Below are 22,571 nucleotides of genomic sequence, written 5' to 3'. Positions count from 1 at the left end.
CACCTAGCCCCACAAGAGGTATGCACAGGTGGTGGCATTTTAGGCCAGAAGCTGGCTGCCAAGACAATTAATTTGAATGAGGAGAGAGGGACCTCATGTGTAGGCCAGAGAGGTCTTAAGCAGTGGAGTTGTTTGGGATGCTTGATGGGAGACAGCAGCACCCCCTTCTGGTCAGTTCCCTATGCACAGCTGAAAGCTTTCTCCCTTCTCTCTCTAGCACCGGGAACCCCTGCATTCCTCCCACTATTAGGGTCTCCACGCCATATCAGCAGGCTGTGGCTTCCCCTTGAGCATAAATGTTTTATTGTCACCTCAGGGCTCTCAGGCAGGTGGGGCTGTTGCATGCCACAGTTAGAGGGAAGTGCCTGACATTTCACACTTTAGGAAACTGAGGCCCATGAGCGGTAAGAGAATGTCCTAAAGGCATACCGAGTCAATAGCAGAGCTGGGACCACCCCTCAGTGCTCCCTCTGGCCTCCCCATCCACCCTCCAGCTGCTCTTCCATGGCTGGGGTGGGGTGCAAGTGGGGTCCTTCATAAGCTGACCTTGGGGCCTTCCCAGACGGGTGTGTTGTCTCGAAAGAAATGCTACCCTCATAATTGCCTCCACCACAATAATGTTCCCACCTCCCCATTAGAGATCTACTGCCCTTTCCTCAATTCACAGTCATATTTGGGTGGTCAGCACCACACCAGGACTGTGCTACCACACCTGTCCCTCTGGAGTCCACTTCCAGTCACTTTCCTACGGCACAGGGTTTTTCTGCCTGGCTCCCGGTTGGGGCTGAGTCGGTCAATGAGTGAACTTCAGCCCTGCAGGTCCAGACCCTGCACAACCTCCTTCCTCCTGCGGCTCCTCCTGCCATCCCACCCCCACCCCTACTCGGCCAAGTTCAGACCAGGACTCTTCTGTTGCGTTCTTCCTTGGGGGTCACATGCCCCTTGCCGGGCTGCGCGCTCTGTCTTGCAAACCTCTTCTCTTACCCGTTCAGTCCTTGGCGGGTCCCTTCAGCCTGGCAGTCAGCGGACCAGAGCCCAATCCCAAAGCCAGTCTCTGGGTGTGTCCCCACCCACTCTCCCATGACCTTATCTCCCCCGGGGCCGGAGGGCGTGGAAAGGCGCAGGCTGCAGAACTATCGTTTCCCCCGCCCCAACCCGCTCCGCAGGCCCCTGAACCGAAAGAGGGCGGGGCCGGGCAGACGGCGCTGGCACCGCGCCGGCGCGCCCTCAGTTGGAAAGAAAGTCGATGGACGCGCGCACGGAGCGATTGGTGCTGACGTCGACGGCGGTGACCTTAATTTCGGTGTCGCCAAACTGCATGGCGGCGCGGATCTCGCGGCGGCCGGGAGGCGCGCCGGCGGTGTCCTGGCCGCAGTCGGCGGGCTCAAGCTCGAGGCTGAGCGCGCCGCATTTGCGCACGCCGGGGTCGGTGATGAAGCGCGCATCCTCTGCCGCGCAGCAGTACAGGTTGATGAGTACGCGCCGCTGGCCGGGACGCGCCGGGCAGTAGCTGCGCCGCACCTCCTCGCCCAGGGCCACCGACTGCTCGGCGGCCACGAAGCGCTCGAAGACGTCGGTGCACCAGCGGCGGCCGTCGCGAACCAGCAGCTTTTCGGGCGGGTGGCGCCCAGGCACAAAGCGGTTGAGCACGCCCACGCCATAGGTGAGCGGCGAGCGGCGGACCCGCACCACGCCCGGCGCCTGGCCGAACAGCACCGCGCCTTTGAGGATGGTGAGGCCCACGTCGTGCGGGACCACGACACGCAGACCGCGGGCGCCCAGCGCCGCCTGCACCGCGTGCTGCAGCACCGCTGACTCGGCGAAGCCGCCCACTAGGAACAGCATCTTCACACCCTGCACCTCTGGCCGTGCCAGCAGGGCCTCTGCGGGACAGGATGGGGGGACGCGGGTGAAGGGGGCAGAGGAGAAGGGGCGGGGGAGAGAGAGCCACTGAGGCCACCACTAGGCGGCCACCGGCGCCTCCCCTCCCTAGCCTGTACCTACCTGGCGACTAGAAAGTAGCCATTTGAGCACTTTCTTTGAGAGCTCACGGGAGTCCTCGAGGGCTTCGCCTCCCCAACACTCACGCTCCCCACTTCTCTCCCACCACGACGTGGAGGACGAGAGATAAGGATATGCATTTTACACGTATTAAATACCTAGACGTTGTGTGCAAGACATTGTGCTCACTCTAGGTACTTCAGCTCATTTTATCCCTGTGATAACGTTTTGAGAACCCAATACTATCACCCCATTTTATAAATGGGGAAACTGAGGCACCAGAAGTTTTTTGCCTTGGCAAGACTACATATCAACCCCCTAGCTCTTAATCACCACTGCACTTCATCCCGCAGGTGTTCTAGATGATTCTAGGTCTCATCACAGTGTATGGATGTGTGGAGGTATCTAGGCACTGATGAGGGGGAATTATTCCGCATCTGTTTGTTTCTGTAGGGGCGGGTGGGGGACCAAGCTCAGGTGCTCACCTATGTGCTGGATGATCCCGCTGACGGTGGGCTGAAAGAGCTCGTTCATGGCTTCACAAGACATTCGGAGCATCCCCTGTGAGGACCACTTCACGAAGTTCACGCTGTTGGTGGTGAAAGGGGCAAATATCCATCGGTCAGGGCCCAGCTGCTTGCCCCAGTTTGGGGTCCGTGGTCCTTATTCTCTACCTCTGCCTCCAGGCAGAAGTGCCTGGGCACCGACTGCACGTGGTGTCTGGAGGACTGGACCTGCTGGATGTTAGTCCCTTATCTCCACCCTACTCACTCAGAGGATTTAGTTGCCAGCCTGCTCCAGGTTCCAGGTACGAGGTCCTGGGAGGGGCCTCCCCTTGCTTTGGTGCAGGGAAACCGAGGAGCATGGGCCGGCAGGGCCCGGGGTGGGGGTGTAGAGAAGGCTGGGAGGAGATAGGCATTGCCGCCTCCCTGCCATGATTCTCTGTCTTGCCCCAGTTCGGGCTGCGGATTCCGTGGGTGGAGCCTGCTGGGCTGGGGCACTCACTCGCCGCTCCCCGCCGCCCCACCCCGACGCCCTGCTGGCTTAGTGTATATGTGGGATGAATCAGGCAGACCCCCACCGTTCCTTGGGGCCCGGGACCCTCCAGTGCATGGTCATTCCCGGGTCGGCAAACCCTGCCTGAGCCCGCGGGCCCAGGACCCACCTGCTCCTGCGCAGAGCGGTCTCCACGTTGTGGCCCCGCTGCTTGCGGTAGAAGTCAATGAAGGAGAAGGGCAGCGAGATGTTGAGCGCCCCTGCACGGTGTGGGCCAGCAGTGCGCTTGCGAGCCTCGAAGGCGATGGTCAGATCTACCCAGGCTGCCGGCCGTTGCCTTTTGAAGGTGGCGATGAAGTCCTCGCCGAAGATGCGGCACAGCAGCTGCTCGAAGGCCAGGTCCACGCCCACCGCGCCATAAGGGCCCCCTGGGGTGGAGCAGGGGGCGAAGAGGGCGTCAGCGCTCACCGGGCCGCCAGGGGGCAGTGGCGGGGCCGGAGCCCGGGTCGCGCTGGGTACCGGGGCGCCGCCTGGCTACTCACCAGATGCCTTGTAGAGCTCCTTGAGGGTGCCATGGGGCTGCTCCAGCTGGTGCACCGTCAGGTCCACGGTGCCTCCGCCGCAGTCGGCCACCACGTAGCGGTCTCCTGCGGCGGCGAGCGCGGGCACACACTCGTGGGCGGCCTCGCACCCTCAGCCCTGCGCCCCCTCCAGCCTCGCCCAGCCTCCAGCCCTGCCCCGGGTCCCAAGGCCTGTCTGCAGGGTCGGGGGAGGGACGTGAGGGGCTTCAGGTGCTTGAACCTCAGACCACCACATATGGGCGCAGGGTGTGGGGGAGAAATGGTTCCAGAGGCTCTGCAACTCCACCCGAGCGTCCGCGGAGAATCCCCTGGAGGAGTGGGAGTTAGGGGCGCCGCTGTGAGTGGGGTGGGGGTGCGGGTGACTGTGAGGGGACGGCCAGGTTAGGTACAGCGGATGGAGGAGGAAGAGACGGGCTTTGCAAACATGCCCTTCCCCCCATCAGTATATGGTGCCCGGTAGGGGCCAAGGATAACACTCCATCCCCCTTTCCCCCTACCTGCTTGCATCTCTGCCCACAGCTCTCCTACGCCTGACTCCACCAGGAACGTGCGGCTGTGGCGGGACCTTCGCAGCTGCTCCCGAGCTGGGGGTCAGGAGACAGCAGGGAGTGAGATTAGAAGGAGATGCTCCAGCTATGGCGTTCAACTCCCATCCTCCTGCCCAGGACCTCCATGGGCACTGGGAACAGCCAGTGCTCCTGAAACTCCAACCTGCTCCTGACTGGGAGAGGGCAATCCTGAACCCCAAACTCCCACCCTGTATCCAACAGCTGTGGGGAAATATTTAGGGACACAGGGCCTTCCTTTAACGCAGGAGGTCTCAGGTCATGGCAAAATCAGGGTTAGAGGGGTTTGGAGGAGCGGAGGCAGGTAGGTCTTTGGAGTCTCAGAGGGGACTCAGGACTTAGGGCTTCTCCCTGCCCTGGGAGATGGCATTTGGGAGGATGACCATAGCTGTCCTTGGCCTGGGTGCTTGGTCCTGGCAGCAGGAGCTTGGGGCTGATGTGTGTCGGGGAAGATGAGGGGAGTGAAGGGGACAGCTGATGCAGTGGGCTGACTTCCTCCTTTGTCAGTACCCCAGCAATTTCCTCCTGGGGTAGTCTGTGTCTCCCCCAACCCTCAGACTCAGGGCTGGGCGGAGTCCTGCCCTCCTCAGACTTTGCTCCCCTAGGGCAAGGTGAAATCTCCACCCTGAGATTGGGCTGCCCCAGGTAGGGCATGTCCCACCCTGGGACGAGGTTGCCCTTGGGCAGGGCTGTGCCTCCCTTCCTCAGACAGGCTCCGCCAGCCATGTTTCTGCCTGCTCAAATTGGGCTCCTCCAGGGTGGGTACCCTCTCCCCTTCATACTAGACATGGCTGAGCTTCTGGCTTCAGTGACCCTCTGACCCTCCGGGGGTGGGTGGTGTCCCCGGGGGCAGCTCACCCTGACGGAAGCTGGAGTCGATGGAGCGGCGCTCACCCAGGCGCCCACCACCTGGGGCCCGGCCACTCAGGTCCAGGAGCTGGTGCAGGCGCAGCTTGCGGCAGTATACCGAGGCGGCCTCGGGCTCCAGGGCGATGAGTAGCTGCTCTGCATTCTCTCGGGACACTAGTCCAGCCTGGGGATGGGTGGTGGGCAGGGTCAGGCAGCACTGTGGGCTGTCACACCTAAGATGGCACTGTGAGGTGGGGAACCGTGGCCTGTGGGGCTCCCACCTCCTCCTCCATCACACCCCACCCATGTTAGGCCTCTCAGGCCCCTCTGTGCTGCACAAATTTGGAGCTGCCTCATAGCCACGCTGTGACCAGGCTGGGGAGGGAATGGCCCTGGCCAAATATGCCAAGAAGTTGCCCAGCAGGAAAAGACTCTAGACAGAATGCAGACCTAGAACCCCTGGGATCTGCCCCTTCAAATTTCCCAAGATAGCGGGGCTGCAGCAAGGTTCCCCTTCACAGGTACAAGCGGCCAGCTGAGCGCTGGCTGGGGGTATTGGCAGGGACTCTAGCACAATGTGGGGGGGTGTGATGGCTCAGAGGAGGTGGTGGGGAGCCCTTTTAGCTCATTGAACCCTCTTTCTCCACTAGGCTGGTGTCAGACGGTAGCCATAGGCCACCCCACTTCCAGGAGAACTTTGTTCCCAGGGAATCTGATACAGCAGGGAGGAAGCTGAAATTCCAGGCACCAAGACAGGCCAGTTGGGTGGAGAAAAACGCTTGAGATCTGGAGTTATTTCCTTCAGGGTAGGGGATCCCTGTGAGAAGTATATTATGATTTTGTAGGGTTCCCCAGATTCTGACCAGATAGGGGAGAGGGATAAGGGTGTGAATGGAGACTTTTACCCAGGGCCAGACTTTCCTGAGCAGCCAGGGAACAGCGTGAGAAGGAGGGTGGGGAAATAGGCAAGGGGACGCTGGGGGAGCAGGTGTTTGTTCTGGCTGGGGACAGCCTTGCTTCCGTCCTGATCTTTGCACAGGGATGTCCACTGTGCTCAGGGTTAGCTCCTTCCAGTGAAAAGTGTAGACATTTACAGACCTGGCCCTGGGTCATGCCTGGCCCATAGGTATGGGAGGATTGGGGGTCCCTCCAGGGTGTCCACAGGCAGGCTTGAGATCCCTTTTGGACAGCCTAGGGTCTGTATCCAAGGCTCCAGGGTTATGACCAAGCAATGAGTCTTGAGGCTATGCCCTCTCTGTCTCCACTGGAGCCCCCCCAACTCCTTGCTCTAGACCTTTGAGCATCTCAGTGGTAGGAAGACCTGTATGCATTGGCTAGAATCGCCTCCCTTTATTTCATAGTCCTATTTCCCCTGCTCAAGAACCAACAAAGGTGGGCGGTGGTGGGGGTGTCCCTGAAAATACTGATGCCAAGTGAAGTGAATGTTCTGGGTGCCCTGCCTGCCACTGTGAGTGTTGGCTGCTATTGGCTCACAGCTGCTACCTCCTCTGGATAACTGCCCTCAGCTGAATGGGAATGGCCTCACTTGGAGAGGTTTCCCTCCCATTTCCCCAGAACCAGTGACAGACCGATACGGATGTGCAAGAAGCCGGCCCCGACTCTGTGCTACAGTTCTCCCTCTGCAGCTCCCCATGGGATCTAGCTGAGGCTAAACCTGAGGCTAGACTCCAGCAAAGACCACATCCTTCATAGCTCCTTCTCCTGTCCCGCCTCCCTCCCTCGCCTTTCTCCTGAGAAACCTTCTTCAATAGACCTCACGTATAAGACTCTCCATCTTGGCCGGGCGCGGTGGCTCACGCCTGTAATCCCAGCACTTTGGGAGGCCGAGGCGGGCGGATCACAATGTCAGGAGATTGAGACCATCCTGGCTAACAGGGTGAAACCCCGTCTCTGCTAAAAATACAAAAAATTTGCCGGGCGTGGTGGCGGGCACCTGTAGTCCCAGCTACTCAGGAGGCTGAGGCAGGAGAATGGCGTGAACCTGGGAGGCAGAGCTTGCAGTGAGCTGAGATCGCGCCACTGCACTCCAGCCTGGGCGACAGAGCGAGACTGTCTCAAAAAAAAAAAAAAAAAAAGACTCTCCATCTTGGGCTCTCCTTTTAGGACACCTGACTTAAGGCACTGTCTACACTGGCCTGGGCTGTGTCTTTTGTCCCTCTGTCCCCTGTTCCTGCAGGCCCACTCCCTCTCCTGGTGGGAGCAACTCTACAAACTCCCATCAGGAGCAGGCTGAAGTTCTTTCCATAATGACTCTGTGGTCTCAAGGGTGGTGGGGTGCATGCAAGCATGGGGACAGGCCTGGCCCTTCCTGAGCAGTGTTCTCGGGCCCGCCTGCACGTCCTCACCAGGTAGGCAGCCTCCCGCATGAACTGCTTGGCTGGCTGTTTCCAGATGGCAGGCACCGTCAACACCCAGCGCACAGTGTCCTTCTCTGGCAGCGATGGGCTCTGCTCCCTCAGCTCCTGGTACAGGACGGGGCAGTGAGAGGAAAGCTGGCTTGGAGGGAGGGTGGTCTTCAGCCCTCTGCGGAACTGGAGGTACTAATCAAATCACAGGAAGGACTTCCCAGCAGAGCTGGAAGAATCGGCCCCCCTCCCATCAGTATGGCTTGGTGCAGGCTCTACCAGACAAAAAGGGAGGTGGGTACTGGAGAAGATGACCTCTGAGCTCCGGCGGTGGCTACCCATCCAATGTCGGGGACGGGATGGGGGAGCGGTTTCGGATGAGGGGAAAATAGGGGGTCCCTGCCACAGTCGGCAGAGGTGGGGCCGCAGCGCACCTGAAGGGCGTGCTCCCTGAAGAAGCGCAGGGCATGGGCGAACACCTCCAGGGCGGGCATCGTCTTTCCATTTACTGCCTCTAGCTGGGTCTTCAAGGTGAGATCCTGGCAGGGACACAGGGCGGCTCTGCAGGAGGCCTCAGCTTGGCACTGATTTCCTGACGACCTCGCTCTTAAAATCACCCCGTTTCCTGAAGCTTCCCCTCCTCTTAACCACCGTTCCACTCTTGCCCCAATGTGACATTAGCTCTGCCCCAACCCCTCTCCTTAGCCCCACCCCTCCTGCAACCCCAGCTTCACTATTAGCCCCGCCTCCACCTCATTTCTGAGCTCCGCCCACACCGGAGTCCGACGTCTCCCTTTAGCCCCGCCCCCTCTCAGCCACGACTCCATCGGGGCCGTCCTCACACGTTTTGGTTTTGTCCCACCCACCCCCATTAGCCCTGCCCTTTTCCATGCTGGCCCCGCCTCCCTGTCTGGAGCCCTGTGACTCACCGTGGCGCTGTGGATCTTCATCTTGAACTTCTCGAAGTAGAGCCAGTCCCGCGCCTCTTCGGGGTCCAGGTCATGGTAGTAATCGCGGGCGGTGTAGCCAAAGCTGTGGAAGGCGCCCTCCGGAGTCAGCAGCAGGCAGGTCGGGGTCTTCTGGTGGGCCACGCCCGGGTCTCCGCCCTCCCATTTCCTGCAGAGGCACAGGGCAGTCAGTGCAACCCTCCCTTCTTGGGTGGGAATCCAGGCAGAGGGAACAGCATGTGCAAAAACTTACAGATGTGAAAGAGCAGGGAGAACTAGCTATGGGTCGGCTCCATAGGCAGCAGGAGAAAATACAAGAATGCTAAGGTGAGATCATGAAGAGCACAGAAGGCCATTCAGAATTCTGTCTTCGTGGATTTAAAGTAGCCAAGAGGTATGACCACATTTGCCTTTAGAAAGAAAGGTCACTGGCTCCCATGGAGCAACAGAATGCAGGGAAGGGAGCATGGAGAAAGGAAACCAAGGAGGAGGATATTGCAGCCACCCAGTTGAGAGAAGGTCGGGGCTGAACTTGGGCACGATCAGTGGCCATGGAGAGAAGTAGATGGGTATTCTAGAGATGTTAGGGGCTTGGTGTCTGGTGGGAAGAGAGAGCTTGGGAGGAGGCTGGAATGTCCCCCAGTTATTTCCTGTGACTGTCACCTCCACAGGACAGAGACAGTGTTCCTGGATGTGTCCTTAGCCCCAGCATGGCCTCAGCCATGTGTGTTGATCAGCAAGACATCTGGGATGCCCTGCAGCTCCTAGAGGGCTGTAAGTGCTCAGAGCCTTTGTGGTTTCCTGTGATGTGGAAGGAAGGACAGTCCAATCTCATGAAGCTCAAGTCCCATGTATTTTGGGAGCAGTTACCTGTCTGTCATCTCTCCATTCACCCTTCCATCCAGTCTCCAGGCCTTGGGAAGCCCCTCTTACCTCCCATCCCAGTCTGGGTTGAGAGCTTTGAGGTCTCCTATAGCTTCACCTACTGCCTGCTGACCCTCTAGGACACATTCAGAGGACTGGGGTCTTGAGGTCCCAAGGGGAGTGTTCACATAAAACCCAACATTTGAATGGATTTTTGAAACATGTCTTTCAAAACAATTGTGTGACTTGTCAACTCAGCCCTTAGAACCTTCATTTTCTTGTTTTTATTTTTATTTCTTGTTTTATTATTTTTTATTTTCTTTTCCTTTTTACTAAAAAAGGAAAAGAAAAAAGATTTGAGATGTTGGACCTAGGAATCACCTCTAGGAATCTACCCCATGGAGACTGCAGCACAAGTTTTCAAAGAAGGATATTACTGCTGCACTTTTTGTAATAGTGAAAAATGAGAGGAGGAAAAAAAACCCCTAAAACTGTCAATAGGGGAATGGATAAATTATGACACATCTGTACTATGGAATACTAGGCCGTTCAAAGAAAGTGGTAGCTTCATATGTGCTGACGTGAAATATCTACAAAATAGTGTTGAAGCTTTAAAACAAAGCAAGTTGTATATCTCACTTTTACTTAAAAAACACATATATGTTTGTATATGTGTGTGTTTGTCTATAAGCTTAGAAAAATATTTGTGGGCTGGGCATGGTGGCTCACGCCTGTAATTCCAGCATTTTTGGGATGCTAAAGTGGGATAATCACTTGAGGCCAGGAATTCAAGACCAGCCCTGGCAACACAGTGAGACCCTGTCTCTCCAAAAAAAAAAATTTTTTTTTTTTAATTAGCCAGGTGTGGTGGTGCTGTCTGTAGTCCTAGCTACTCAGGAGGCTGAGGTGGAAGGATTGCTTGAGCCCAGGAGTTTGAGGCTGCAGTGAGCTATGATCACACCACTGCACTCCAGCTTGTGTGACAGAGCGAGACCCTGTCTCAAAGAAAAAAAAAAAAGGCCAGGTGTGGTGGCTCACGTCTGTAATCCTAGCACTCTGGGAGGCCGAGGCTGGCGGATCACCCGAAGTCAGGAATTTGAGACCAGCCTGGCTAACACGGTGAAACCCCGTCTCTACTAAAAATACAAAAAAAAAAAAAAAATTAGCTGGGTGTGGTGGCGGGCGCCTGTAGTCCCAGCTACTTAAGAGGCCAAGGCAGGAGAATGGCATGAACCCAGGAGGCAGAGCTTGCAGTGAGCTGAGATCGCGTCACTGCACTCCAGCCTGGACGACAGAGTGAGACTCCGTCTCAAAAAAAAAAAAAACGCCACAAAAGTTAGCCAGGCATAGTGGTGCACACCTGTAGTCCCAGCTACTTGGGAGGCTGAGGCAGGAGAATCGCTTGAACCCGAGAGGTGGAGGTTGCAATGAGCTAAGATCGTGCCATTGCACTCCAGCGTAGGCAACAGAGTGAGACTCCGTCTCAAAAAAAAAAAAAAAGGAAAATAAAAAACATTTGCATATTTTATTGTTATGTTTGTTATATCTCAAAAAAATTCAAAATTAAAAACAAAGTCTGACTTTTCCTACAGAGGGTTGGGAGCTGCTCCAGTTGAGGCCAAGGACCCAGGCCTGGGGCCCATCCTCCAACTTTTGCCCCAGTGGGGAGCCCCAGACTGGGGGTGGCAGGGCCTCCAAGGAGACCCCATGTCTCGGTGACAGTACTTTTGGGACCAAGGTATGAGGAATCCCCACCCTCCCCACCTCACTCTCTCAGCCCAGCCGACCTCACCTCATCATGTGGATGGCCTCAGGGTCACTGGCAAAGCTGAAAGCATAGCCACTAGACGTGGTGCCGAAGTCAATGGCCACCACCACAGAGAAGGAGGCCTGCTGGGGGGCTCGGACCTCGGGTTTCTGCAAGTGCAAGACTTAGAATTAGCAAGCAGCCAGCAGGGACACCCCCATCCCCCACAGCCCCAATGCTTCCTCTGCATGGGGAAGACACTCCCCCCCACTGACTGTGGTCCAGACCAGCCCTGGACCTGGCCCACCCCACCTGCCCACCTGCTCGGGCTCCCTTGCCCTCCCAGGCTCCAGGCTGAGCCTTGGACGTGTCTCTCAGGTAGCCCCAGGCAGGGTTTGGCTCAAGCTCCTGCTTTCCTGCTTCCAGCCTCCGCCCACCCTCCCTCTGGACTGCCTTAGCCCCACCCCCACCTCACACCATCTTCAGAGGCAGCCATTAGTCTGGGCCCAGCTGCGAGCAATTTTGCTCCTCCAGGCAGTTTTACAGCACATGGACCAGTGTATATATTTTATCCTCTTGCTCTTTGTGGCCATAGTGACACAAACCAGACTGTCTGATTCTGTGGCAGAGAGGAGAGGGCACGTGCATGTCCACAGAGAAGTGTGTGCCTTCTCCTATGCCAGGGCTGGACTCCCTAAGAATAAGGGGGTCCCTAAGCTGGATCACCAGGGCAAGGTCATCCAGGTGGGGTGACCCAGGGAGCTTGGGGGTGGGGAGGTGGTGTCCTGGATACTTCAAGCTAGTAGTTTCCTTTTTATTTGAGACAGGGTCTCACTCTGTCACCTAGGCTGAAATGCAGTGGTGCGATCTTGGCTAACTGCAACCTCCGCTTCCCAGGTTCAAGCAATTCTCCACCCTCAGCCTCCCGAGTAGCTGGGATTACAGGTGTGCACCACCACGCCCAGCTAATTGTATTTTTTGTAGAGATGGGGTTTCGCTATGTTGCTCAGGCTGTTCTTGAACTCCTGAGCTCAAAGCAATCTGCCCACCTCGGCCTCCCAAAGTGCTGGGATTACAGGTGTGAGCCACCGTGCCCAGCCCAAGCTAATGGTTTCCAGACTATTTTTTTTTTTTTTTGGCAACACATCTCCTCTCCTTCAGGTATGACTTGGATTAAGGTGGGCTGTGGTCCACAAGAGGCCCAGTGCTCTGGGGACCTAGAAAAGCCACATGCTCAGAGGAACACTTGCCTCAGCCAGGCCAGCTTCAATGGCCGTGGGTGCCTCCTGTGTGTGTGGGGGTTGGGAGTTAGTTACATGCGGCTCGCCTTCTCAGTAGAATTGTTACCCTTATAGTCCAGGGTCACCCAAGGCCAATCCTTCTGGGGGGCACATGACTGGAGTGTACGGGGACAAGAGGCATGGTGGTACCCCCATCCCCTCCTCCTTCCTAGCTGAGGCCCTGTCATGACTTTGCCAGGCACGACCCTGTCCACACCAGCCAGGTCACCCACCACCTGGTCCCTGCTCCGGGCTTACTGGAGACTGCGAGGGTGTGAGGGGGGCAATGCCGCAGCTTTCCTGGGTCCTCGGGGAGCCGGGTGGGCTAGGCACTGGGGACCGCTCCGGGCTGGAGCCTGCAGAGAAGAGACGGCAGTTCATCCTGGCACAAGCAGGGTAGGGATGGCAGCGGGGCCCCAAGCCAGGCACCCAAAGGTTCTCCATCAGTCCTTGCTGGGCTAAGGCAAAGGGCTCTCTGCTGGGGAGGAGGACTGGGGGGTGTAGGAAAGACACACATGACGTAGGGGCAGGAGCTGAGGGTCTGCTATCAGAGGCAACGTTTCCCTAGCAGGTGACCCATGCTTTCCCTGGGAACTCACTGTCTCCCCACTAGGGCCCCTCAGACACACAGTGTGGGAAGGGAGAGAGACAGAAAAGCATTGTGTGGCAGGGAGACTCAGTCCAGAGATGGAAGGGCAGGGGAGATAGGGCAGGTGAGCTCCTGGGAGGGAGTAGAGGAGAGAGAAGCCCTCCCCCTTCAGAAGCTGGAGCTACAGAGCTAACTGGCTAGGAGGTGGGGCTGCTCCCCTCCACCCTAAAGTTGGGCCACGTGGTTCTAAGCAGGACTTGAGGGAACTCTGCAGCTCCCATGCCCACAAGGGCCACAGACAGGCCCAGCTGGCTGCTTGAGGAGGACTGAGGAGGGGGAGCACCTCCTCCCACACTCATAGAGATAGCCCAGTCCTGAACTGGGGGTGTCCACAACATTAGGAAGTCTGATTCCCACCCCCCACCCACACACATACACACACCCTGAGCCAGCATTTCAGGGCAGGAGGCCCCATCAAGACCCTCTTGCACGCCTGGGACTGAGCTGGACCTTTGGTGGGAGGGAGTGGAGTAGCCCTGGAGGACAGCCCCAGGCCTGGCCCCGAGGATCAGGCGGCTCATGGGGCAGGAGGGCCTGCCTGGCTGGTAGCTGCCACCACCACACTGGGCATTGCTAAGGGGCATGTGAGGAGTACTGGGGCAGCCTTGATATCCATGGACAGGCCAGGGAGGCTGGCTAGGGAGGGAGAGTGAGATCTGGTAGGAAGCTCCATGGACAAATCAGGCAGGTCTGGCTCGCCTTAGGCTGAGCCAGGCAGGCCCTGTGCTCCCTCAGCCACAGTCCTGTCATGTGCTGCCAGGCAGGTCTCCACTCTCCCTGGCCTTGGGGGTAACCTGGGAACACAGGCGAAGGGCCAGGCATGAGGGGGACTCTGGGAAGCGCCTGGACAGGGCCAGAGTCTGAGGTGCTGGAGGGGCAGGGAAAAAGTGGCCACATTTCAAGGGCTCCCTCTCCTCAGGCAGCCAGGGCAGGCTCCGGCCCTGCCACCAGCTGCAGCCTGAGAGGCCAAGTTGCTGTGGCTCGAGCTTGGGAAGGGAGGCAGGAAGGAAGGGCCCAGCCCACCAGGTCTTTGTGAATGGACTTCCTGAGGAGTGTCCCTCTTGCCTCCGGCCTCCCACCCCTGCAGAGAACCCAAGCCTGCTCCCAGACCAGGCTATGGTCAGACGCACATGCACACGCAGAATTCTCTGCATGCGTGCCCACCTGCAGACTATACTCCCATACACAGATCCTGTGCATGGAGACCTGCCCGCAGACACACACACTCACTGATGCACTCACACGGGGTCCTGTGCACATAGCCTGAACAAAACACATGGACATTCAAACACTCCTGTGCACACAGACCCTCCATGCACACGCAGAACTCTCTGCATGCGTGCCCACCTGCAGACTATACTCCCATACACAGATCCTGTGCACAGAGACCTGCCCGCCGAGATACACACTCACTGACACACTCACACAGGGTCCTGTGGACAGAGGCTGAACAAAACACATGCACATGCATACACTCCTGTGTGCACAGACCCTTCTGGCACACACAAACACACGCACTCAGCCCACACTCATATACACATGGGGGTCCTGTGAATAGACCAGTCCTGTGTGCACACATACTCACATACACAGACCTGTGCACACAGACCCTTCCTGCACACACAGGGGGGTCCAGTAAACACAGACCTGCCCTGCACACATGCACACACACACACACACACTCACTCACAGAAGAGCTGTTGGGAAGCTCTGTGGGAGAGGTACATTGCACAACCTGTAGGTGGGTCTCAGTGCCTGCTCGGGTGAGCGGGTGATGGGTCAGGGCAGAATGGTGGGGGTTCTTACCGATGTACAGCCCCTGCAGGCCCATCTCCGGGACAGCCAACATCCTTGCAGGCCCTGTAGCTGTCAACAGGAACAGACAAGCAGAGTGGGATTTATTTGTCCCTTTGTTCCCTCATCTGAATGCTTATTTATTTTATTTGTTTACTTTTGGCTGGAGTCCTTTGAAGCAAATCCCAGCCATCATGTTGTTTCACCTGTGAACTCTTTAATACATCTCTCCAACAGATAAAGACGTTTTAAACAATGTCATCGCAACACCATTCTCATGTCTAATGAAATTAACAGTAATTCCTTAAATCTCATCTAAAGTCCCACAGTTCCCAGCTTGTGTCAAAAAATGGCTTTACTTTCTTGGAATCAGGATCCTCCTAAATGTTTTCTGGTGCCTGCTCTGTGCCAGGTGCTGGGAGATAGTGACCCAGAGAGACACTGTCCCTGCCCTAGAAACCAACGGTCTGATGGAGGAGATAATCAGGCAAGTGATTTTGAAATGACAAGCATTGCTGAGTGCTAGGAAGGTCAAAGTTGGATAATGCGGGGTGGGAAGAGGACATGGTAAGTCTGGACAGAGGGCTGGGCTGGGCTTACCCTGCAGGCAGGGCCTGTGCACCCTATTTCAGATTTGATTTTATATGAAGGGCAACAGCAAATCTTGAAAGGTTTGAGGTGGCAGGGTGGGGTGGGGGCATGACTCAATTTGTCTTTTCTTTTTTCTGAGACAGGGTCTCACTCTATTGCCCAGGCTGGAATGCAGTGGCACGATCTTGGCTCACTGCAACCTCTGCCTCCCAGGTTCAAGCCATTCTCCTACCTCAGCCTCCTCAGTAGCTGGGATTACAGGTGAGTGCCTCCATGCCCAGCTAATTTTTGTATTTTTAGTAGAGACGGGGTTTCGCCATGTTGGCCAGGCTGTTCTCGAACTCCTGACCTCAGGTGATCCGCCCACCTCAGCCTCTCAAAGTGCTGGGATTACAGGCATGAGCCACCGTGCCTGGCCTTCGTTGTTTGTTTGTTTTGAGATAGGGTGTCACTCTGTCACGAGGAGAACCTACATTTAAAGGCTGAACAGAGGAATATATACCGGCCCAGGAGACTGAGATGCCTCATGGTCTCATGCAGATTGTACCAAGAGATGGGTAAAGCTAGATCCCTGTAAAAGGTCCCCAGATGAGACTGGAAACACTGTTTTAGTGGCCCAAGGGAGGTAAGCTTAGGTGAGGAGTGAGCAAGAGGTGACATGAGCTAGAACTTCTTTTCTTAAGATGGAGTTTCACTCTGTTGCCCAGGCTGGAGTGTAGTGACGCAATCATATTGAGCTAGAATTTCTGAAAAGCTTGGCTGAAATCAGGAATACATGTGAGGGCAGTAGTTGGAGGGCGCTAAAGCTGAAGGGAGGTGAGGAAGAATATTTATTTTCTAAGATGGGAGGGGCTCGATCCTGTCTATGAAGTTCTGGAGCCAGGCTATAGGCAGGATATTCCAAACCATCAACAGCTTTGTTACACAAAGTGTGGGCTGAGGATCAGCAGCATTGGTATCACCTGGAAGCTTGTTAGAAATGCAGAACCTCAGGCCCCAGCCCAGACCTGCTGAATCAGAACGTGTATTTCATATTTATTTATTTATTTATTTATTTATTTTATTTATTTATTTTTGAGGCAGAGTCTCACTCTGTCCCCCAGGCTGGAGTGCAGTGGCGTGATCTCAGTTCTTAGCTCACTGCAATCTCCATCTCCTGGGTTCAAGCGATTATCCTGCCCTCAGCCTCCCAAGTAGCTGGGGCCACAGGCATGCGCCACCTAATTTGCCTAAAATGCCACCTAAAAATGCCTGGCTAATTTTTGTATTTTTAGTAGAGTCGGGGTTTCACCATTTTGGCCAGGCTGGTCTCGAACTCCTGGCCTCAGGTGATCCGCCCGTCTCAGCCTCCCAAAGTACTGGGATTACAGGCGTAAGCCACCGCGTCTGGCCTATTTTAACAAGATTCCCAGGTGATTCAGGTGCACATTGAAGTTTGAGAAGTGTTGCTCAACAGTGTCTCTCAGCCAGTCTGCAGACCACTGACACTGTGTTCTCATTGGTAGGCCTGGCTGCTCCTCTAAACAAAGGAGGAGGCTGCGCAGGGCCAACGCATTCCTTCTCTGTCACCAGCGGCCCAGTCTGAAAGTTTTGCTGTAGAACACAGGCAGACACAGAGCTGGCTCTGGCATGCCCATAGACACATGCACACACCCTTGCTCACACAGTTCACACAAACCAGCCCCATTGTGGACAGACACCTGGACTCCCACACACTCTTGTATGTCCAGGATTCTCCTGCATGGCCAGCACCATGGAGATTTCCAGACACTCTTGCTGTCCTCTGTACCATTGGAGTTGGATGCTCAGGAATCAGAATCAGAAGAAGGATGGGTGCTGGTTGTGGGTACGCATATAGCAGCTGGCTGTTGAGGAGAAAAGGGAAAGCACAGAGAGGGGGAGGGGAGGGTTCTTAGGAACCAGGGGCAGGAGCCCAGAGCCCAGCTCAGGATGATGGAGTGGGATGCTGAGCTGGGTCCCACCAGCTCATGCGAGCTGATTCTTTCTATCTCTTCCCAATTCTGCATTCAATGACATCACATTGGTAGCTTCAAATCAGTCATGGCTGGGAGTATTTACACGACAGAAATTGGCAAACACCATAAATCAGGATTTTATCCTTCTTCCAGAGCTGATTGGAAACCATTAACCAGCATACTACTGGATCAAGGTCTCGAGGGAGGAGCTGGCAGCCTTATTTGTATGTTGTTCTGATTCTTCAGCAAACACTTATCGAGATTCTTCATGCCAGGCTCTGTGCTAAGCACTGGGGAACCACTTTGTTGAATGAATGAATGGATTTTCTGGACCGAGGCTATTGTACCTGGAGGAGAAACAACCTAGAACCACCAGAAAAAAAAGACTCTGGGCCGGGCGCCGTGGCTCACTCCTGTAATCCCAGCACTTTCAGAGGCTGAGGCAGGTGGATCACCTGAGGTCAGGAATTCGAGACCAGTCTGGCCAACATGGTGAAACCTTGTCTTTACTAATTTTGTAAAAATACAAAAATTAGCCGAGCATAGTGGCAGATGCCTGTAATTCCAGCTACTCAGGAGGCTGAGGCAGGAGAATCGTTTGAACCTGGGAAGCAGAAGTTGCAGTGAGCCAAGATCGCGCCATTGCACTCCAGCCTGGGCGAGAAGAGCGAGACCCCATCTCAAGAAAAAAAAAAAAAAAGACTGAGTCCTCGCTCTACACTGGATTCCACATCCAAAACATGGGCCTATACTCTTCCCAGCTATCGGAAGCTTGTCCAGTTATCTACCGTCTCTCATTGTGCAATATGCTGAGTGCCCCTATGCTGGGGTTTCAGGGATGGCAAGAGCCTATTATGGCACCTGGCGTGAGTGCATCATGCCACATCTCTGTGCCTCAGTGCCCTTTCCTGTAGAATGGGTGACACAGAGGGCTTATGTTAACAAGTCCAGATATGCAAGGTATTGATAAAAGCAGGGAGTTGGGCAGGTTTGAGCAGTGTTCTTTCCCTTCATGATGCAGATTCTGAATTTTCTTGTTAGATATTTTGGTCTTACTGAGAATCGCATTCTAGTCATCATGAGTTCTTTAAGGAAGGAGGTAGGAACTAAATCAATTTGTGTTAAGGGCTGGGTGTGGTGGCTCATGCCTGTAATTCTAGCACTTTGGGAGGTCAAAGTGGGTGGATTGCTTGAGCTCAGGAGTTCGAGACCAGCCTGGGCAACAGCAAAACCCCATCTCTACAAAAAATACAAATATTAGCCCAGCGTGGTAGTGCATGCCTAGAGTCCCAGCCACTTTGGACGCTGAGGTGGGAGAATTGCTTAAGCCTGGAAGGTTGAGGCTGCAGTAAGTCATGATCACACCACTGCACTCCAGCCTGGGTGATAGAGTGAGACCCTGTCTCCAAAAAAAAAAAAAAAAAAAAAAATTGTGTTAAAGAAGGAGGATCCCATGGATTCCCCGAGAGGTGGAGGTAAGCCAAGAGGTGGCTGACTGCCAAGCGAGCACACACACCCAGGGACACTTAAGGAGAATGCTGACCACAGAACACGGGACAAGCCCAGCCCCCAAAAGCTAGGTCTGGGCAGAGTCCACAGCTGAAAATGAGGGGAGGCTGAGCCCCGCTTCAGGGGCCTACTAATTTCAGACTGGTGGTGCCTATGGGTTTGAGAGTAATTGAGTGGGACAGTTTGATTTACACAGAAAGGAACTCCATTTCCTGGCTACAAGCACATGCCAAACTCTGGCCCCAGCCTGATCCCTAACCCTGCCCATGGACTGACCCCTAACTCTTGGCTTCATATTGACCTCTAGTCATCAGCTTCACCCTGACCCCTGGCCCTGACTTCTACCCAATAGGCAGGGCCGATTAGTCACTGGGGACCAGGATAGGGTGTGGCCCAGCAGGAACTCACAACCAGAGACTCCCATCCCAGAGTATCCCCTGGTCTTACAATAGCCTAGGACGAACCCTGCCCCCACGCCCGCTCCCGCTCCTTTTTTTGAGACAGGGTCTTGCTCTGTTGCCTAGGCTGGAGTGCAGTGGCACGATCACGGCTCACTGCAGCCTCCACCACCTGGCCTCAAGCGATCCTCCCACTTCATCCTCCCAAAGTGCTGGGATTACAGGCGTGAGCCACCTTGCAGGGGCCCAACCCTTTGCCTGACAGAATCCTCGGAGGATCTCTTCCTGTGTGGGGTGTTTCAGCTGGGCGCTCATGTCCCCAGGAGCACTATGGGAATGCAGTGTTCTGGGTTTCAGGGCTCCACACGATGCCTGTGTAGACAAAGAGCCCACCCAGGTCCTTCCAGCTCCCCTCCTCACTAGGACCCTGCCTCTTCCGCCTGCTGCTCTCTGCTCAGCACCCAGCCAGCCCTGTAATGGAACAGGACTCCGTCAGCGGGCTAAGTGAGGCCACAGGCGTTTCTTCCAAGCCACAGACTGGGCCAACCAGGGCCCAAAGCACAGATCAGAAACAGCACCCAAAGGGCTGCCCCACTCTGTTCTGGAGAGGAGCCCTTAAGAAGATGGGACCATGTGTGGCTGAGTGAGGTGGCTGCCCCATCCTGCGCTGGGGCAGGGAGTGACAGAAATGGCCTCCCATGGCCCCTCCCTGTCCTCATCTTTGCTTTCCATACATCCTGCCGCACCCCCTTGGGTCCTCATCATGGGAGCAGCCAGTTCACAAACAACAGAGCCCCTCCCATGCTCTGCCCACAGCCCCCCATTACCCCTCTCGCCTGGGATTCCTGCGCTGCGTCTGCTCTCCGGAGGGTCCCTAGTTTCGTGATCACTCCCTTCCAGTCTCTCTCATCAACACACGCTAACCTCACAGATAGGCTCCACTGCCCTAGCGGGAACCTGGACCCCACCCCACCTGGACCTCAAGCTGGCCCGGAAGACCAGGTCCCAGCCTCAGACCCTGGCACCTGGGCCACTCAGTACTCTGTTGCGCTTCGGGACCACAGGGCCTGGGACCCCTGAGGCACCCCCCAACACACACACATACACTCAAGTCCCAGGTTTCCACCTCAGACCTAGGCACCGGGTCCCTCAATTTGGCTCCCTGGAGCAGGCCCCAGCCCACACCGGTCCTACCAGCCCCTAAGACACAGGAGTTTCTCCAGCCTAAGCCTCTGAGCAGCTGTGCGAGGGACAGGGGAGGTGGTCCCCCGAAGCCCAGGTGGGAGACCAAGGTCGCTGCCCCAAGTGCCTTCCCGAGCCCGCAGCCTCGCTGAAGAGAGGGGCTTGCAGATCTGTCCCCACCAGACAAAGTCTGGAGGTTTTTGGTGAGGTCTCAGCCGACAGCCCGGGACGGCAAACCTCCTCGCCTTTCTCCACTCGGGGCGCCCAGCAGCCCCCGCCCCAGAACTCACCTCCGCCCTCCCGACAGCTCGAGCCCCGTCCAGCCGCCGCGATCCCGGGCCCGCAGCTCGTTGGCCGTGCCTGCTGCGGCGGCCGCAGCCCTCGACGTGCGCCCGGCCCTGAGGCCTCCCGCCTCCTCGCGCCGCCCACCCCGCCCGCCGCCCCCTCCCCCAGGCCGGATGGCCGCGCCGCCTGCGCCGCCGGGTCGGCCCGCGCTCCCGGCCCAGATGTGCGAGGCCGGGGCGGGGCCTGCCTGCGCGGGCCTCCGCCGAGGGGCCCAGCCTGGTCCCGCGTCCAGGGCCCCTCCCTGAGCCCCTCCTGCGCCTCCCCCGCTCCCCTAGCAGCCCAGGGGGTGGGAGAAGGGAGAGGGGGCGGCGGAGGGAGGGGAAGAGGAATTCCAGACCCTCGTCGGCCTCCTGCGGTCCAGCTGCTGAGGGGCTCCCCTGCCCCGCCCCCACAGGCCCACCTTGGGGCTCAGCCTCGGCCCCTTCAGCGAGGGCCCAACAGCGGAGGGGGAAGGGCCCACCCTTGACCCCTCCACTTCCCTGCCCCAGACCCCTCCAGTCCCTTGACCCAGAACCCTCTCTCCTCCCACCCCCACTGCCCCTACAGTTTCCCTAGCCCAGTCCTCAGTGGCCAGAAAAGAGGCAGAATTGCGGATGAGGGCAGGCCCTCGGGTCCCCAGGCTAGGCCTAGCTCTGTCTTTGCTCAAGTTCAGACGACCGAGGCGCGGAGTCTCACAGACTGAGGCCCCATGCCCGGCGAGGGGACCACTCCGCACCAAGGGGCACCCAGCCTCTCCTCCGAGGCTCACAGCCTTTTGCTTGTCCTAACCGGGGCCCTTTTGGGGATGCTGGGACTTGGCCTCCAGACAGGGGGTTTGTGGGGTGAAGATCTCTTTCTGGGCTGGGAACCGTGGCTCATGCCTGTAATCCAGCGCTTTGGGAGTCTGAGGTGGGAGGATGGCTTGAAGCCGGCTGGGCAACAAAGGGAGACCCCGTCTCTAAAAAGTTTTAAAAATTAGCCAGGTGTAGTAGCTCACGTCTGTAGTCCTAGGTACTCAGGAGGCTGGGGTGGAGGATTGCTTGAGCCCAGGAGTTTGAGGCTGCAGTAAGTGTGATCACACCACCGCACTCCAGCTTGGGTGACAGAGAGAGACCCTGTCATAAATAAATGAATGAACGGATGAATGAATGAATGACTTTCTGCTAGGTCCCTCGTGGAGCTTTCAAAGGCAGCTGACTCGTTCTGCCTGTTGCCCTTCCCCTCTGCCCCATGTGCCCCCACAGAAGTTCCAGATGCTTCTCAGTCCACCTCCGTTTGTGCCTGGGAAGGCTGCCCGTCAGAGAAGGGCCCCACAGCCCCATCAAATGAGGCACAGTTCTTGAGACATCCCTTTTGCTCTTCCACTCCAAACCTTTGCAAGGGCTATTTTCCCTCCCTGAAATGCTCTCCTTCCTCCTCTCTGCCCAGCCAAAATGCTCCCCAGCTACAGTGTCACCTCCCTAGTCTTGCTGCCTTTCTTGTCAGAGCCACTGCCCCAGAGGGTCTCCTTAATGAGGTCAGGCATGGGGTGTGCACTGCACCAACAATTCTGGATACCAAGCCAACATGGTATCCAATCAGCAGTCTCCACAGGCCACCTCCCAGTGTGCGTCTATGTGTGTCCGTCTGTGCATCTGTTGGTGTGTTTGTGTCTGTGCTTAAGTGTGTCTTTGTATGTGTAAGACTTTGCTTATATGTCTGTTCATGTGTGAGTGTGTTTCTTGGATTGTCTGACTGTGTCTGTGTGTGCGCTAGTGTGTGACTGTGTTTCTGTATTACGTGTGTGTGTTGCTGCATCTTGTGTCTTTGTGTCTGTGTGTAACAGGGGTCCTTGGTCGGGGCCTGCAGGCCTGCACCTCGTTTGAGGCTGAGCAGAGCCAGGAGGGATTGAAGTGTGTGTCTGCTGTGCATGTCCTGGGGGCTGCAGGGTCTGGCCCCTCACACTCATGCC

At 56.5% G+C, this 22,571-nt stretch overlaps 1 protein-coding gene across 2 annotated transcripts; it reads right to left on the bottom strand.

The window, feature by feature from the left end:
• Positions 1-280: 280 nt before the first annotated feature.
• HSPA12B (heat shock protein family A (Hsp70) member 12B) lies at positions 281-20,710 on the bottom strand. Of its 2 annotated transcripts, XM_016937376.3 has the most exons (13): positions 20,587-20,710; positions 14,653-14,712; positions 12,456-12,553; positions 10,963-11,087; positions 8,289-8,475; positions 7,794-7,898; positions 7,360-7,476; positions 5,003-5,177; positions 4,076-4,162; positions 3,540-3,644; positions 3,167-3,425; positions 2,487-2,590; positions 281-1,883 (listed from the first exon to the last, which is right to left on the bottom strand). In XM_016937376.3, the coding sequence occupies exons 2-13, from the start codon at positions 14,693-14,695 to the stop codon at positions 1,228-1,230; spliced, it is 2,061 nt and encodes a 686-aa protein (XP_016792865.3). In that variant the 5' UTR covers positions 14,696-14,712; positions 20,587-20,710; the 3' UTR covers positions 281-1,227. The 2 variants fall into 2 exon arrangements, with proteins under 2 accessions (XP_016792865.3, XP_016792866.1); XM_016937377.4 differs by lacking the exon at positions 12,456-12,553 and having other exon boundaries at positions 20,587-20,696.
• Positions 20,711-22,571: the final 1,861 nt, after the last annotated feature.

Source organism: Pan troglodytes, chromosome 21, assembly GCF_028858775.2.
Source record: "Pan troglodytes isolate AG18354 chromosome 21, NHGRI_mPanTro3-v2.0_pri, whole genome shotgun sequence".
In the NCBI taxonomy this organism is placed as follows: domain Eukaryota; kingdom Metazoa; phylum Chordata; class Mammalia; order Primates; family Hominidae; genus Pan; species Pan troglodytes.
Note: the sequence above shows the minus strand (reverse complement) of the source record. Positions and strands in the feature narration are given on the sequence as shown.